General features: G+C 40.4%; 1 protein-coding gene and 2 long non-coding RNA genes across 5 annotated transcripts in view; 1 reads left to right on the top strand and 2 right to left on the bottom strand.

Moving 5' to 3' along the window:
* The window catches only part of LOC311445600, a 245,444-nt gene that overhangs the window by 68,717 nt on the left and 159,365 nt on the right, over positions 1-17,362 (bottom strand). The window lies entirely within an intron of this gene.
* EDN3 (endothelin 3) lies at positions 1,346-17,191 on the top strand. 2 transcript variants are annotated; one of them, XM_084537885.1, is made up of 5 exons: positions 1,346-1,712; positions 2,039-2,282; positions 14,865-15,029; positions 15,998-16,102; positions 17,026-17,191. In XM_084537885.1, the coding sequence occupies exons 1-4, from the start codon at positions 1,661-1,663 to the stop codon at positions 16,068-16,070; spliced, it is 534 nt and encodes a 177-aa protein (XP_084394011.1). In that variant the 5' UTR covers positions 1,346-1,660; the 3' UTR covers positions 16,071-16,102; positions 17,026-17,191. The 2 variants fall into 2 exon arrangements, with proteins under 2 accessions (XP_084394011.1, XP_084394010.1); XM_084537884.1 differs by having other exon boundaries at positions 15,998-16,113.
* Positions 7,402-17,362, bottom strand: part of LOC311445601 — a 66,419-nt gene continuing 56,458 nt past the window's right edge. Inside the window, exon 3 of the long non-coding RNA XR_014698535.1 lies at positions 7,402-7,619. This is a non-coding gene — a long non-coding RNA (uncharacterized lncRNA). The remainder of the gene's footprint in view (positions 7,620-17,362) is intronic.

Below are 17,362 nucleotides of genomic sequence, written 5' to 3'. Positions count from 1 at the left end.
TTTTTACAGTTTTACAGTTCAGTCGTTGAATGTTGTCAATATCTGAGCAAACTGCTTGCAGCTGGCTATGTCTGCATGAACTGCACTCACTACAGTGGGTGCAAACTTCGGGGACTTACTGAATTCTTGTCTTTTCTAACCAGTCTTTGAATATAGGGCTTGATTAATGCTCCTGGCATTTTAGTTCTGTATTGTGATGTCTTGTCATTTCAAAACCCATGTGAAACAAAAGCATTTTAATTTTCCACAGAGAATCATGGTCTGGGGAAAACTGGAGAAAAAGGAACTTTCTAGCTGCTAATGTCTTTAATGAGCATCATGCTTTTGTTATTAGCTGTGAATATGGTAGACCAAAGCTCTCCAACAAAACAGGCAAACTTTAGAAACTGACAAAAGGCAGGGTTTGACAAACTGACAGAATGTGACATCTCGATGGGGTTTTTGTAAGTGTTGTTACTCAACAGTCCACAGCTGAAGCTGGAGCTGGGGGCAGGGCCGGAGAAAGAATGCGACACGGTGGAGAGCAGCGTTACGCCTTCAAATAAATAACCTGAGGGATCCTGCAACTAGTTTTCTACTTGTGAAACAGATTTTAGGGAATAGACTGAAATGGCATGATACATACAAATAATTTTGATTGCAACTCTTTCTGGTAGTACTGAAAGACACTTAAACGAAATATCCTGTTTCGATTTAAAATATCCACAATTAAATTTACTAACCTTTCTTTATATGCCATCTGCAACATATGTTCCCTATAATAGCTTGTAATACACTAACTACCGTAAGAAAAGATATAGCAGACTCCCTTAACCCTTAAACCCTTGCCTATTATCACTTAGTGGCTTATGTTATGATAACAAACGAGGCCACAGGCAGTAATGTTCTAGGAACAAGTGCCAGTTTTGTACGCAGCACGAACCCCCTTTTACTTTAAGTTTACTTAAAGCTCTTTAAGTTCGGTAGGTTTGTCCGGCAAAGAGGCGCTCTTACTTAAGGGAAAAACGAAAGTAGCAGAGAACTGATGACTTAATTTTCACCTGGGAAATCAGTGATAAAGTCCCGGAGGGAAAGCCCCAAACACCCCTTCCTATACCCGTAGCCCAGGACTGAGCCTCAACCTCTTGTTTCCATCACAGAGGCCACCCTCCGTCCCCCAGGGGAGCGCCCAGAGGACGAGAGGAGCGGGCACCGTCCGAGGGCGATGGAGCGCGGGCGGCAGAACAAAGGGGGGCGCCGGGAGGATGCCGCGCGCTGCCGGCCCCTCACCTGCACCGGGCCGGGGGCGGGGAGCGCCCGCCCCGGGGGAGGCAGAGCAGGGAGGGAAGGAGGGAGGCAGGGAAGGAGGCTGCCTCTGCGGGGAGGCGGCTGCAGCTGGGAAACAGCAGCTCCGGTTTCTGCTCGCATTTGGGGGTGGGGTGGGAGGTGTGTGTGAGAAACGCCAAGCGATGGATCTTCCCTGCTCCTGACGCCGCTCTCTCCCCGTCGGGACTCAGCGGGCGCTGGAGGAAAGGAGCCGCGAGGGAGCAGCGCCGCTCGCAGCCCCGTGGGGAGCCGGCTGCGGGGAGCGGCGGCTGCCTCCGGCCCCCAGCGACTCCTCCCGGAGCGGCCCCTGCGCTTCACCTTTGCCTGCAGTTAACAAGCGTGCAATTTGGGGTTAATGGAGCTGGGGTTACTGTTCCTCTTTGGACTTACAATTACATCGACTGCAGGTAACCTTACTTGCTTTCTTTCTTCGCCGTTTCCACGCACGCACACAAAGAAGAGCTGCTTTTGCTCTTCTTTTCCCCAAAGGCTATAAGCAGAAGCGCGGGTAGCTACCTAGGCATCACCGGCCGTCGGTGGGTTAAACCCCCCAAAACCTCTCCCGGGCCGCCCCCAAGCCCCGGTGCCGGCATCCCGCGCAGACATAACGGTGCCTTTGGCCGCCCGAAACTTCTCGGGGTCCCATCCCCAAGGGGACTGCAAGCGGGTGGGGGGCGCCAGGGGGCCGCAGGGGGATCTCTGAGCCCTGCTCTTCCCCCTTCCCTTTTTGCAGGGTCCTCGCTGCCCCGGCCTCGCTCCGTGCCGGCCGGCGGCGAGCCGCGCTCGGCGGCGCTGGGCCGGGAGGAGCGGGAGGGCGGCGAGGCGGCGGCGGCGGCGCCGGGTGGCGGCGGCGGCCGGGCCAGGGCTGACGGCGGGGCGCTGCGGCGGCGAGCCCGGCGCTGCACTTGCTACACCTACAAGGACAAGGAGTGCGTCTACTACTGCCACCTCGACATCATCTGGATCAACACCCCCGAGTGAGTCAGGGGCGAGGGATGGAGGGGAGGGAGGGAGGGACGCGAAATGGCGGGCAGGGCTGCGAGGGGCCGCCCCTGCGCGGGTCGCCGGGAGGTGAGGAGAGGGGCTGCGGGAGGTGAGGTGAGGGGCTGCGGGGGGGCTCCGAGGGGGCTGCGGGAGGCTCCGAGGGGCTGCGGCACCCGCCCGCCCCCAGCCACCCTCGGGGCAGCTCCGCGGGAAGGCGGGGCCGGGGTCAAGGGGGCGAGGGGCGGCCGCCGGGGGTCCCGTCGGTGGTCGGGGGCGGCCGAACTGCAGCGCCCCGCCACCTGCCCGGCATCGCCTTGGGGGGTGGAGGAGGAGGAGGAGGAAGGCTGGGGAGCGGGCTGCAGGCAGCGTCCCGGTGGAGGCAGCTCCGGGTGGGCTCCGTTTGCAGCCCGAGTGCAATTAGTCATGGGGGGAAAATGGAGTTATTTTGTAGGAGAAACCTGTTTCTAATAAACCGCCCTTTAGGAAGGGAAGAATAGTGTGTGTGTGTGTAATTGTACTGGCTTTGATAAAAATTCATGTGGGAGAGTGCTTTGACGTTAAAATAATATTTTGTTGAAAACCTCAGTATACCAGAGTTAAGATGTTACAGAAGAGTGTCTTTTACAACTACGCTCAATGGGAATGGTAAACATAAGCTTTTGTTTCAACATATAATAAAAACAGTTCTTGAAATCATCACATTTCTCATGAAGTGGAAATTCTGAGTTTCCCGCAGGTCAGAGGGGGTGAAGCACATGCAGAAAAGCAGGATCCATTATGAACAGTATCTAATTAAAAGAACTCATCCAGGAAGAGTGACACTTTGCCTACATCCTAAAGGTTACAGTCCTCCTCCTAGCCCATTGTATATATCCTGTCTCATTGAGTGACTAAACAAGTCTTAAGGATTTGTGAAGATTTTCATAGGCTAAAAGGTATCAGCCCTGTAGGAACCACAGCAATCAAGTTCATTAAAAAATAATCAGGAGATTGGAAGAATCTAAAACTGTTGACTGCTGTTGACTATGGTTTGTGAATGTTTCTCTTAGCCATAAGAATAAATCTGAATCAACTGCAAACCTTGTCATTGGATTAAAATAACAAACGGAATAGAAAAAGAGAGAGAGTAGCAGTAGAAAAGGTTAAATTACACAGGGTTTATAACGCTTAATTTGTAAATTCATATGTGTATCCCAGCTAGAGGCCATGCCTGATGACAAGCCTTTTTGAAATTCTACCAGCCTGAAAGTATAATACGTCCATAGAAGTAATTAATTTTTTTTTTTCCTTAACTTCTTTGTTGTTGTTGCCATTTTCATTCTATTAGGAAAATTATTTTGGATGCAATCCTGTAACATGTTTGCATTAATTCACTGATGTGGAGGTTTTCTTCTAAAAAGTAGAGAATGGAGAGATATATAAGATTTCCATGAAGGAAGTATTCATAATTCAAATACTAAACAGCTGGGGCTGTGATTCTCAACTTTCTTTACTAAAGTCAATTGTACGCAAAACAACAGCAAATGTCTCTGGTACTGCCACTGTCCAGTGCAGAGGTCTTGCCTGTGATCGTTCAACTTCTCTAAAAGTTTGATTTCTATCATAGCTGATTTTTATGCCATTTGACCAGATATTTCTATGCAAGCTACAGAATGTATAGATTCGAGGATTAAGTATTCATATGGAATATTAAATTCTATACAGGACTGTCTTGCTCCGTTAGCTGGTTCTTGAGCAATGAAAGGAAAGGCTCTGTTTACGTGTTAGGTAGATGTACAAATCTCCCTCTAAGCTGAAAAAGCACACCCCTTGATTTTCAAAGATTCTAGGATTGCAGAAGAACGCTTCTAAATATGAGGGCAGAGGTAGTCACTGAATTAAGTATGTATGGAGATATTCCACATTTTTGACCATGTTCAGTGCAACAGGAATAGGATTACATTACATTAGGATTTTATGTCACATGTATGAATGAAAAGGTGCTAATTCTGGCCTGGTGTTCTACCTGGAACAGTGTTCTCAGTAAGACAAAAAGTATTTCTGGATATGAATGAGAGGAATCAGTCCTGTCTGTGCACTTCAATATCCCAAGAAAGTTACAGTACTTCTTTAAATGGAAGTAACCCTTGGATCTGTAAAGACTGCATGGCTGTTTATAAATAGGGCTTTCATGTTGCTATATACGTGTTGTTGGAAGTTTTTATATTGACTAGTAAAAAGGATTGTTCAAACGTAACTTTGAGGACAACACATGCAACAGAAAGCCAGAAAGATTACATTGAAAAATAGAGGTTTTCAGAGAATCGTAGAATCGTTTAATGTTGGAAAAGACTTCCAAGATCATCAAGTCCAACCATCAACCCGGACAAGTTTAATGTTGTTTTTTTATCTATTGCTGGTGCCTATACTCATAAAGGTGTATTTGTGTCTTCATCTAAATGGGTCTCTCTTGCTTACGATACCATTATTAAATCATGAGCAAGTTAGTAAAATTTGGAGCGTGTTTCTTAAATAGAACAGAACATCTTGAGTTGGAAGAGACAAGGATCATCAAGTCCAACCCCTGGCTCCACACAGAACTACCTAAAAATGAAAACATATGTCAGAGAGCATTGTCCAAATGCTTCTTGAACTCCAGCAGGCTCAGTTCTGTGACCACTTTCCTGCGAGCCTGTTCCAGTGCTCGACCCTGACATCTGTTGACTCTGATCTTTTTCCTGCTTATTTGCTTCTCATTTCTTTTGCAGTTTTACTTCCTACACCAAGCACTACAATTGATTTTTTTTTTTTTTTACTATTTTTTTTTTTGCTTTCTCATTTCTCTGGATTTGTATCCTTCACTTTATCCTTTTTTATTCCTGTCACAAATTCCTCGTTATTTTCTGTTACCAGGTTACTCTTCTCTCCATACTTCACAGACAAACTTCACTTCCTCCTCTGGTTTCTTCCCTCTACTCTTTCCCACAGAAGATGGTGTTAAGCATTGTTGTAATGTGTTTAAAGCAAATAGTGGTCATGATCTCCTCTTTTCCTTCCCTGTAGAAGTGGTTAAAGTTTCAATAACAGTGTTGGAGGCAGAAGCCTTGCCAATACAGGGCCTTTATCTATCCTTGCTGAGAAACCACTTGGATAGGCAGAGTGACAATTCTGGAAAAGCACACAATTGCAGAGTATCCAGCCTCTGACTTTGCAGCTATTTCCAATTAAATGAGATATGACGTGTACACATTTGAGTATTGCTTTATACTTATCTATGAACCACTGGGATTAGTCCAGATCGCTGAGCCCACCAGTGTTATTTTCACATAGTGTGAGTCCCTTATGCTGGGAGCAGCAAGAGCCCTAAGTGGGAAAGACATAGTCCTAATGGAAGTCAGGTAAGGTAGAACAGAATAATGCAATTACGTGATGCAGGCAAAAGTTTCATAATAAAGATAATTAAAAGCTGGTATTTTTTTCTCACTGATAAAACTGGTTACTCAGAATTAGTTGGCAATGCATTTTTTGTCAAGCTATTAATTATAGATCAAGATGCAGATCAAGATATGCATAGATTGACACATTCTGAGGGTGAAAGAATGGCTTGTTTTTTAAACAGTACCCACCGATGTAATAAAGCTACAGCTTAATGCTCAATTCTATATGTTAAAGAAGAAAATGTAGGGAAGACCTTTTAGATCTGTATCTCTTTACAGGAGTCCTATGTTTCAATATGAACTGAGCTTGTGCATCAATGTCAAAATGCGCTTCAGTTAATGACATTACTGTTGCTGCATGAACTACTACAGATGCTCAGAATGATTAGTAAAAGATTAAAAGATCAAAACTATAGGAAAGTAATACTATAACGGTGACACAATATCAGATACCAAAGTGGGCTTTAATTCTGAAATAGAAGTAGAGTAAGAATATGTGGCAATAATACAGAGACTTTCAAAGGGGAATCAGCGTAGATACATAATTGTAAAAGCACTTCCTCACTTGGATTAAGCAACAAAATTAATTTATTGAAGTGTCTAAATCAACGCAAAAGTTTTTTCTCTAAGTGACGTCTTATTTCATTATTAATTAAACTCAAAAGATGGATAACTGAATGAAATTCTATGACCATGTCATAAAGGGCAGCTTAGGTGATGATCCAACAGTTCTGTCTGCCAATTACACCAATTTCTGAATCAGTACAATTGGATGGACAAAGTGAAAGGGAGCATTTGTTCTAATATCTTTGTGTTTGCAGCTCTGATCCTCTGACATGTTCTACTTCTTCTGTGGTTACACATGATGTATCTATTTCCTCTGGGGAAGGACAAGGGCATACACTAAAGTGTAGTCTGTTGCTTTGCTCTGTGGGATATAGTGGTAGAGGATATGGGGAGTGTTTCACGAGTATGTGTTGACATCGGGATGCTATAAGGATGCAATGTTGTGTCATTATTCCTGAATGGACATCAAAATTCATCATGTGAGCGGCACTAGGTCAACAACTCTAGATGGTTCACCTAGAGAAATCTGTTTTTCTGATCTAATATGACCACCTGTAAAGGTGAGAAAGGCCTTTTTCCTTGTTTCCTTTTCCTGACAAATGTGTTTGTTGTGGATTCAGGATTTGCCAGAAGCTATATAGGCAACAGTGGCTGACTCCACCTATGATCAGGTGTCTAACAGCTATAAGCTAATGATCTTTGCTCGCTGCTGGCTTAGGTCACTGTCATAAGGCCATCCTAGAATGAAAACAAGAAGACTCCAGGACAATCAATTGGATACTCCTCTAACAGGATGCCCTGCTGACTCACTTTTCCATTTTCTTCATAACATCTTTTTGTTACCTGCATCTCATCAGTAATTGAATTTCATTGAAAGAAAGCCTGCATAATATTATTTAAAGTGCTTTTCATCCTTATGGTTATTAAGTGTTATAATAAAGTCTTACATTTTCCCTATTTTTTTTTTTAGAATTATCTCCATCATTAGTTAAATGTAGACACTGTCCTGTCCTATTACTAGAAATAAAAGAACACAGCTAAAGATTTCTCGTTCACCAAAACAATTAAGCACGTGCTTATGATCTTAATAGATCAGACTAAAAATACCTGCTAGCCAAAGGCATGATGATAAAACAGTGGCTGCAAGCCAGGCAAATTCAAATAAAGAAGTTGATCTCTCTGTTTAACAGTGTGCATTGTTAACCATCAGAACTAAGTGCCAAAAGAAGTGACGAAATGATGAATCTTATGTTGAATTGATTTCATTTTTCTGGATGAAGCTTGCCCTGTCCTGTTGCAGACTATCAAGATTAGATTATCCATGTGTATCTCCGGTCTTAATGTAGCCTGAATAATGAAAGATAAAAAGAAAAATCTTAATAAGTTAGTAACAATTAAAATAACTAAAACTATGGAATCTATGGTCATACTGGTGTAAAAAAAAAATAAATAAAAAAATCAGGCATAAAGAAGATAAAAGGAGTTAATGTAAATGAGGAATATTAACAAAGCGAGTAATATTAAATAACGCCTTTTTTTTTTTTTAAGTTACAAATATTTGTGAAAAATTAAATGAGAGATTGTAAATTTCCCCTACCCTAAAGGAGGATTTTTGATATTAAAATGCTACACAAATCTTCACATCAAAAGCGGACTATTTTAAATAGGTTTACTGAACATAGTAATAGGCTTCTACTGTTATGGTTTTATTTTATCATAGACAAACTAGTGCGCTTATTAGACCTGTTATACAAACATGGTTATTCTTGAAAATTTAAATCATGTACTGACTTCACACCTTGATTTAATACAGTTTAATTGCACGGATTCATGGGTAGACAAGTCTTTTGATGTATTCATTCTTTGCCATTATTACAAATGAAACCCCAAGGGTTTCAGAATAAATTTATTGTACAGTTCCAGCTTTGCACAACTGACCTCACATCTAGGTTGATTGTCTATATGCATATTCCTAGCTTTTATGCATATTCCCAGGTGGACAAGACAGTTTGCTGGTCATTTGTCGTTATCAAAATGCATGCATTTTACTAAGCAGTGCAACCAGTTTTCACAACTCGAATCCCACAATCAGTGAAATAAGTATCAAACTTAAGAAAAAATATCTTCAGAATAGTTCAATAATGGCATATAACTACACAATCTTACTACACACTACTTAAAATACGATTTTTCTAGGCTGAGATAGAAAACAGCTTGCTTTTTTGTGCTTATTCTGTTTTAAAGGACGGGTCAGTAGACTCTTGAATGAACAGATCCAGTGTTTCCATTTTACAATAACTTTAACATTCCATTTAAAAAAAAAAAAAAAAAAAAAAAGAAGAAAGGTGTGGCTTTGTTTTTTACTGAATGCCTTCTTTTGACAGTTTCATATTGAAAAGAAAGTCCCATTCCACTAACTGTCTCAAATTCACCCTCTCTCCTGCTTGGTGTTCTGCTCATTTCTCCTGACTGCCCCTAAACAGTCTCATTCTTTTCAGATTTCCTCATCCTGCATTGTTCAGCCTGATCCCTTGGTACCTTAAATATCTGTCTGACACATGTACAGCTTGCATGCCCTCCTCAGTCTAAACGTAGAATATATCCTGTCTTCCTGAAAACCTTATTTACAATGCTGACAGTATTGATAGCTTAACAGCAGTATCCTCAGAAAGACCTGAAATCTCTTGGCTCTGCAGCCTAGGCTCCTGTGTCATTGCAGGAGCTGGTCCTGAAGAAAATGGGGTCAGGGATGAGACACGCTAACAGCTAGTGCCTTGAAATTTCACTACAGCTGCTCATGTTGGCCTAATTCTAAGACTAAACAAAGAGTAAACAGTCTCCATGGCCATCAAACCACAGGCACTTTCATCAGTCTTAAAGCTTAACCTTTGTTCATTTTCCCCCAGGTTTGTTTTATTTGTTTTTAAACCAGTAGTGGGTTTTGAACTGTACACACTGCGGGAACACGCACCGGAGAGTGTGTTGTCTGTGTGCACTGGTATGGTGGCTTCAGAAACTAGCAATGGGTACTCTGAATTTTACTTTAAGAAAGCTACCTTTTGCCACCTAATTTTATCTGATTCCTTTCCTCATTTTCCAGCTGTTCTTGCCCTTTGGGATTTGCCTCAGTCTATTTCCTTTAGAAGCAGCCTCCTTGTTAATAAGATTTCCTGCCAGGCAGAGGAAGAACAAGGAATAATGGGAGCTTGGGCCCCACAGACAGAAAATATTGCACCAGATACATATTTTTAATCATATCACTTGCCACAAAACTAGAAGCAGATTAGAGCTGGTAGGAGACACTGAAGGATATGGGCAGTGCTGTTTAGAGAGAGGTATTTTTGTGAAGCAATAGCTCGGTTCAGCAGGTTAGCCTCACTGGGTGTTTAGAGAATGAAATTAAAAAGAAAAAATACGCCCCTATGGTTTGCTGATTTCACTAGCCTCAAGAAACATACCCCAGGTTTTACTAAACTCAGACTTTTTTTCTGATCGTATTTGATGCAGAGAGCATGTAGCATCCTTTTGACAGGTATAAGTTAAGGCTTTTATTGATAAAATTTTAATATACACAAAGAAACAAAGAAACAAACAAACAAACATATGTTTTGATTTTGCTATGCACAGTTTTGCTCAAGCCTGTGTCATTGCTGTAATCCTCCTGGGATGGCGTGCTAAAGAAGGTGCCCAGCAATAATCTGCCTTATTGCAGCCTTCGGATTCTCTCACAGTACTTGGGTAGTGTGAAATCTCACTGGGAGGTATATCAAAGAACCCATCTGATGAGTGAGATGGGATGGCAAGGTAAATATGTGCAATCTTTGGCTTATTGCCTAAGTTAACTATAACTAATTAACTAATTTGGAGTCCTCACAAATTATTGAGTATTAATTAAAGAACAGGATTGAAAAATATATATAAACAAACAAAAAACAGGAGTGAAGGTAAAACCAAATCCAGCAAGATTTTGGAGCTACATCTTTTATGGATAACAGTTGCCTGTTTAGATAAAGAGGAACACTGAGTACAACTAAATGGAGGATGGGGGAAATAAAGGTGTGGCTCTAGAGCTTAAAAACTTGTTTCTCTCATCTGAAAATAATTTTAACTGCAAAAAGCTACTTAGAAAAAGTACAATTTCTACGAACAGAGCATATGGTTAGAATGACAGAAGACCAAGAAGTCCAGGACTTCTCTGAAGAGCATTCCCATGGTGTTTTACTTGAATGATAATGAAGAGGAGGAAGTGATAATATGGGAGGAACTCCTATTGTGAACTACTCACAGTTTAAAAAACCTGATGTTTGTTGCAGGCAGTTGGAGTGAACTCTCAGAACAGCCCATGATCTCATCATCTGCAGTTGCACGGTATTACTGCAGTAGCTTTATGTGGAATTGTACACAGAAATATCTGATTTCCCTCAGCACCTTTCATTTTGGAGACATTTTGGTGTCATCGAAGGATGTTACTTTTTGCTTCCTTTCCATATTCTTTGTTCTCAGTGGTCCTTACAGGGATCTCATACATTTTAAGATTTTCTGAGAACACTAGAGACTGTTGGGAGCCTTTCTGGCCTGGATACTTGCCAGAAAATATATTGCTGAATACTGAAATCGCAGCATCTGAGATGAATGCTGCAACCCCCTCATACCTTTGTTTTGGCTGAAACTCTCAAGTGCCCTGGAGGTATCTGCTGTGTTTAAGTGGCTGGGAAAGTAGAAAATAATAGCAGCTCATAGGTCAATTATAACATAGCATGAGAAACTCAGCCACATGTTATAAGAATTAAAATAGACCAATTGGATTTGGCTGCCTGAATTCTGAACATTCACCCTGGTATAAATGAGGGACAGCTGGACATGGGCAAATTGTACAATTCCCAATTAGACTTAAAGGCAAGAGTTACTCAACGGGCAGTTTTTTCTGCGGGAAATCTGCACTGGTATCACTGGTTTAGAATGGCTGTTTCACTACTACTCAGTACTTGTCTTTTTCAACAAATGCGTATCTCTATTAATTTACTGACAAAAACTTGCTTCAAGAGACAGCTGACGTCTAGGTCAGCTTTTTATGTGGTATTTTATGGATACAAGTACAGAAGTACAGAAATGGTCTGGGTTATTTAAGGTTATTTAAGAGCATATCTATGCTGTTGCCTTTTAAAATTCTAGGAGAAACATTGGCCAGCCTAAAGATTGCTGCCTGTTCCTTCCATTGCAGAAATCAAAAGCACATTTCAAGTGACAGGAGCACGCTGTGCTTTGATTAGCTTTGTGCAGCTCTATGATACACATGGGATTATCTTTGGATAACAGATCTGTTGCACTGACTGCCCATAATTTTATTACATGAAATAATTCCAGGCGCTGGAGGCACTGGAGAGTTAGGTTAGCAGCTTCTTTTCCATAGCCTTATAATGAAGGAAATAAAGAACAAAACAACTTATACTGAAGAAGCTATTTGTTTAAACTCACACCTTCTTTAATTTAGAAAGTGGTTAATAGCTGACTAAAGAAGTGAGATACCTCACCTGAAATAGGAAGCAAAGCAAATGCTTGGTGACAATTAAATGTTGACAAGAATTCCCACCTAGCATGTAGAAATTGTAATTTTGTGTCTGTCATTTTGAACCTGAGCACTGCACCACCATAAAATTTGCTGCACAACCAGCCATTTATTAATCACATGTAACAATCTCAGCATGCTGCTAGGCAAATGCTTCTGATATTTGTTCAACTGAATCTCTCTGGCATCTCTTCTCACTTCTGAAGTACTGGGAAAGAGGCATGAACTAACTTGAAATACTAACATTTTCAGCTGCTGGAATGATAACCATGCACACACTAACATTTGTTTAAATGTTGAGATTTATGAGTTGCATCAGAGTAACAGACAGGCACGAAAACACTGACTTTTTTTTTTAGCTCTTTCTGAATACTGCTGGAAGGATTCTGAGTTGTTATTGAAGTTTATCTGTAGAAATAAAAAAACCAGGCATATTGGAGAACTATTAAATTTCCATCTCTGATTGGCAAATCTGCACATTAGCTTACATAAAAATGTTTGCTTGGGTATTCTAGTTAAAGGTCTTACACTTGACAACGAGGTGCTCTTGAATATATTTTCCAAGCTATGAAGCATACCCTTATAAGCATAAGGCTTACAAGCCTCACAGAACTTAAGGCACTTGATTAGAAAGATCAAAAGCAGTATCTAAAATATCAGTTTCCTCCTCTGCTTCTGGCTGTGATTCATGCTTCTAATCACTTGGAATTACACTACATTGTCCACTCCTGCCAGTTTTCTGGAATTTACTGGCTCTTAGGAAATACATCAGACTGATAAAGGGCCCGTTCCTAACTCACCGTAGTTCTCATACTGATGCATTAACATAAAATTGATGTTGATTATGATTGCCCTTAGCCCATTAATTTGCAAACTGCAGCAACTATGGAATAAAGCACATGTGCCCTTTTGCCTCTCCAGCTGTGAAGGCAAAACCTCTGACACAGGCCAACCTGTAGCTGAGTCCCACCGAGAGTCTCATTTAGAGAATTAAAATAAGAAAAAATAGTATCATATGTTGGAAAAGTGAACATTTTAAGGGGAATCACTTAAAATAATGAAAATAAAATACTACAGTATTTGATGTCTTGTTAACATGATGTGGGATGACATCTGCAAAAGCTGTAAAAAACTTCCTTATCCCTTTACAGCCTATCTACCATGAAATAGGGGTTTCACAGCTGGTTAGACCAAGCAAAATTCCTCTCTTTATTTCAGCCTACATCTAAGAATTAAGTTGAATAACAGAGTTGTCCCAGACTGTTTCCATAGAGGGTTCACTACCCTTAAAAAGACAGGAACTTTCTTCCTTTCATTCCTGTCTCTAAATACCAGCCATTACTTCATAAAAAGCATTAATGTATCTAAAAATATGACTGTACAACAACTATTTATGACACAAATTAACTACATTAGCCATTTATCATTCGTTATTCTCCAGTAGATGACAGTACAGAATTATTAATACTCTTCAATTATAAAATAGGACTTGCCCTGAACCCTGAAGACAACAAATAGCTTCTCAAATGGCTGTTTGAACAGAGGGGGCAAAATCAAGTCCTAAAGTCTTAACCCAAATTTGCATATTCTTGGCCTTTCCTAGTGTTGAGGTATAGCTGTAGAATGAAGGAAGTGGTGAAAATAGACAACAATTTCTGCATAAATGTCAAGAAGATCAGCACCTGCTGGAGAGTGTCTCACTCATGGCCTGTAACAAACAGAAATACTGCTTGTGATTTTGCCTCTTTCTGTGGTTTTATAACAAATCTATCTGGTTCAGGCTATGAAAGATGAGACACACGGTTACAAGCTGGTGCGTTACTAGCAGTGCAGAGGTTTGAATAACTGATTTGCATGAACTGTACTGATGTTACATCAAAAATTATAGCAGAGATTATAAAAATAATGTTTCTAAACATTTCAGCCCACCATGAGTGTGGGAAAATGGAAAATTTGCAGCTTTCCAATTAATAGCCTAATGATGTTTTTATGAAAGCAAATGAAACAAGTCCAAGTACACAGAGTTAGTGGTTCCAGGCTGATTATTCAGGCTTTGTTCTGCAACCCTTCTATAACCACTCTTACTTCCTCTCCTCCGCATTTTTTTTTTTTTTTCTCACCCTTTCACCTGTACTCCTCTTTCTCACTTTTGAACCCTTTGGTTTTTTAGCATTTGTGGGTTGCTTAGCCCAGCCCTTGAGTACACCGGAACACTGGTGGGTCTCCAGAAGTTCCACGTGGTGTAAACCTGAGTTGAGATTCTGTGACAACTTGTAGTAGTAGGAGAATAATTCATGACGTACATCAAAACTATCCATGCATTTTTGGGACACTAGCAAGCAGCAATGAAGCATTCCTTTTTCTGATACTATCGCCTATAACCTGTAAACAAAGTATGCCAAACTTCAGGAAAATAAAGAGAATTACCTCTATCTATTGGCGTGCTGCTGTAAAAAATATGTAGGCACCAGTGCTTTTCTATGAGAGATCACATGAGAAAGATAATCTAGCTGTTCACACATTTGTGACTCGGTTCATGTTCCTAAACGTGATGCAGTAAATTAATCATGTTGATGGTTTTCTTCATTTCTCAGTAAAATTAATGGCAAATCAGAAAACGATGACAACAACATGTCATTTATCTGGTGGAAATTGCCACAGCCACTTTTTCAATTTCTACCAGCTATGGCACTGGACATGACATTTGTGGGGAGTAACCAACACAAAGAAACACTAAAATAAGCAATTACCTGGGGATGTATTTGTACTGGGTGCTCGGTACTCAATTTATTTTGTACATAGTCAATGCAGCTGCCAACTAATTCTGACACTTGAGCTGTTTTTTTGTTTGTTTGTTTAGCTACTTCATAAAGTTTGGTATATGAAGATACCAAACTCAATCAACTTAGGCTTTTATAAGTTGATTGGTTTGGTGTAGGTCTGTTTTCTAAAAGAGAAAAAAAAAACAAACAGAGCATCATCTTAATAGTTCTTAAAATATACAATATTTGTGATTCTCACAACAGGAGGACTGTTCCATATGGGCTGTCTAACTACAGAGGCAATTTTAGAGGCAAAAGATCTACAGGCCAGAATCAAAGTACTTTCCAGTCTTCTTTTCGGTGTTCCTGTTTGGATACTGATGACAAGCAGTGTACGCAGTTTTGCAGGAGAATGCAAGACAAGAGAAGGTGAGTATCTTTTCTTAATAATGCAGGCTGAGTACATGATTTGACTATTTCATGGAAGTAAACTATTCATGGAAGTAAATTGTTCGTTGCATTTATCAAATTAAACTGATCAAGAGATGTATTGTTTTCAAATCCAATTCTCATATCTAGTTGTGTAGGTTAACCCTGGCCAGAAGCGAAGCACACACACAGCCACTCACTCACTTCACCCTCAAGTGGGGTAGGGGAATGAATAGTAAGAGCAAAAGTGAGAAAACTCATGCTTCATGATACAGACAGCTCAACAGGCGAAGGAAAGAGGGGAAAAAAACCAGCAACAAATAAATAACCACACACACGAAAACCCAATAACCAATGCAATGCGTATCACTCACCATCTCCTGAATACACACTGATGCACAGCCAGTCACTAAGAAAAGCCAACCAAAAGCAACCCCCACCCCCATCTATACCCAGAGTTTTGTAATCAAGGATAATGTTAGATGTTATGAAATATTCCTTTGGCCAGTTCAGGTCACCTGTCTGAGTTTTGTCCCATTGATGCCATGCAAGCACTGGTCAGGAATACCAAAACAGTGGTGCACTATCAACACTTTTTTCTTTCTTTTTTTTTTTTTTTTTTTAATCATAAGTCCAACACACAGCACCATATGGGCTGCTATGAAGAATTAACTCAATCCCAGCCAGACTCATCCCAGCCATCCCATCCCAGCCAGCCAGACAAATGAGTGCTTTGGATTTTTGTTGGTGTGTATTTCTTTTTATGATGTGGTATTTTTGAAATAGCTACAGTTAGGATAACAAGCAGAACAATTCAGGCCATGCTTAATAGTACATTATTTTAGAATGGAAATATGCAAGGCTTTTTCTATTCTAAACAAAGGTATGATGTTGTCATTTTATGAATAGCTCAGTAAGGATAATTGATGAGAACACAGTGAGAAATTGAGCAAATCTCTCTTCCCCAGAAATCATGGATCAATGAAAACAACAGAGGAAAAAGACCAAAGCAGGGAAGAGGAGAACGCTTTCATTCAGTAGCACAGAGAGCTTGGAGGATACTGAACAGTCAGGTATGGCTCAGGTGTGTATCTTGTTGAGTAGAGATACTATTTTTCAATAAATTTGCTTTGTATTTTCATAAGACTAAATTATTCCAAATGAATATTTTCCCTTCCTGCTAAATAAGGGCAGAATTTGGCTTGTGAAGGTTTTTTTTTTTTTAATTTATTATTTTTTATTTATTTTTATTTTTAAATAGCCTTTATTACACATAGAATTACTACAGCTTTTCTCTTGCTGATATAGCTCTTTCAGAAATTGGATTCTCTGGCTATAAGCCAACATATTTTGGAAACAGTACTACTCCCCTCCCCCTCTCCAGTCAAGAGCTGTTCCTGTCTATCATCTTTTTACTCAATTACTACTTCAATAACTTCATCTACATGTGACAGTGTACTACTGCAGTAAAACCTAAGTTGTCTGGGTACAGAAACAAAACAAACTTTGTGGAAAAATATTTGGAGGGGAAAATAAATCTACTATGAGTGTCAGATATAAAGAGGTTACTGTGACCTTGTAGCCAGTTGCAAAAAAGTTCCTGTTCCAAATCAAATTTTAATACCATTGCAATGTAAGAAATGCAAAATTATATCAGTATAAGCAAATACTTGTAGTTCTGGGTGAAATGAAGCAGCCATTAGGACTACAAGACTTCTAAAATACATCAAAATCACCTCATTACCTCAAAATTTTAGCTATGGAGGGAAGGATCCAACTTCTTTTGTTTTTGTTGTTGCTGTTTTTTTGTTTTGTTTTGTTTTGCTATGATTACATAATCAGAGCTAATTAGGCATCTGGGTAGCATTTACTCTGTGTGTATACTATATCGAGGAGGTGTGTGTATATAATCAAGGAGGTGAACCATAGTTCTACCAGGTCAGAGAGAGCTAGCTCTGACTAACCAAGCAGGCTTTTTTTTTGTTTGTTTGTTTAGCTTTAATGCTCATTTGCTGAAGCTCAGAAGCAAGAACTTAAACTACAGCTCTCTCCTGAGATGGACAACATTGATGCTTCAGTCTGATGCCAGTGGAGAATTCAGCAGCATGCAACACTTCCATTCCCTCAATGCCATTCTGAGGGCACGTGAACCTGTACGAAGAAGCTTTCTCCCATACTTCCCCCATGAGAGTCCCAGTAAAGGATAATTATCGCATAACCTGGCAGGGAATATATATATCAATATTTGAACACAGATTCAAAGACTGATTCAAACTTCAGCAACACAAATTCAGGAAACATTTTTCTACCTGATTTTTAAAAGTAAAATAGAA

Source organism: Aythya ferina, assembly GCF_964211825.1.
Source record: "Aythya ferina genome assembly, chromosome: 16".
Taxonomy (NCBI): domain Eukaryota; kingdom Metazoa; phylum Chordata; class Aves; order Anseriformes; family Anatidae; genus Aythya; species Aythya ferina.
This window is presented reverse-complemented; position numbering and strand designations above follow the sequence as displayed.

What these genes read in the sequence shown, in the direction of transcription:
- EDN3 (XM_084537885.1), top strand. Translation starts at nt 1,661, where the DNA reads ATGGAGCTGGGGTTACTGTTCCTCTTTGGACTTACAATTACATCGACT. An exon ending in TACAATTACATCGACTGCAG is followed by an intron (nt 1,713 to 2,038) that starts GTAACCTTACTT and finishes CCCTTTTTGCAG; the next exon opens with GGTCCTCGCTGCCCCGGCCT. An exon ending in ATCTGGATCAACACCCCCGA is followed by an intron (nt 2,283 to 14,864) that starts GTGAGTCAGGGG and finishes TTCTCACAACAG; the next exon opens with GAGGACTGTTCCATATGGGC.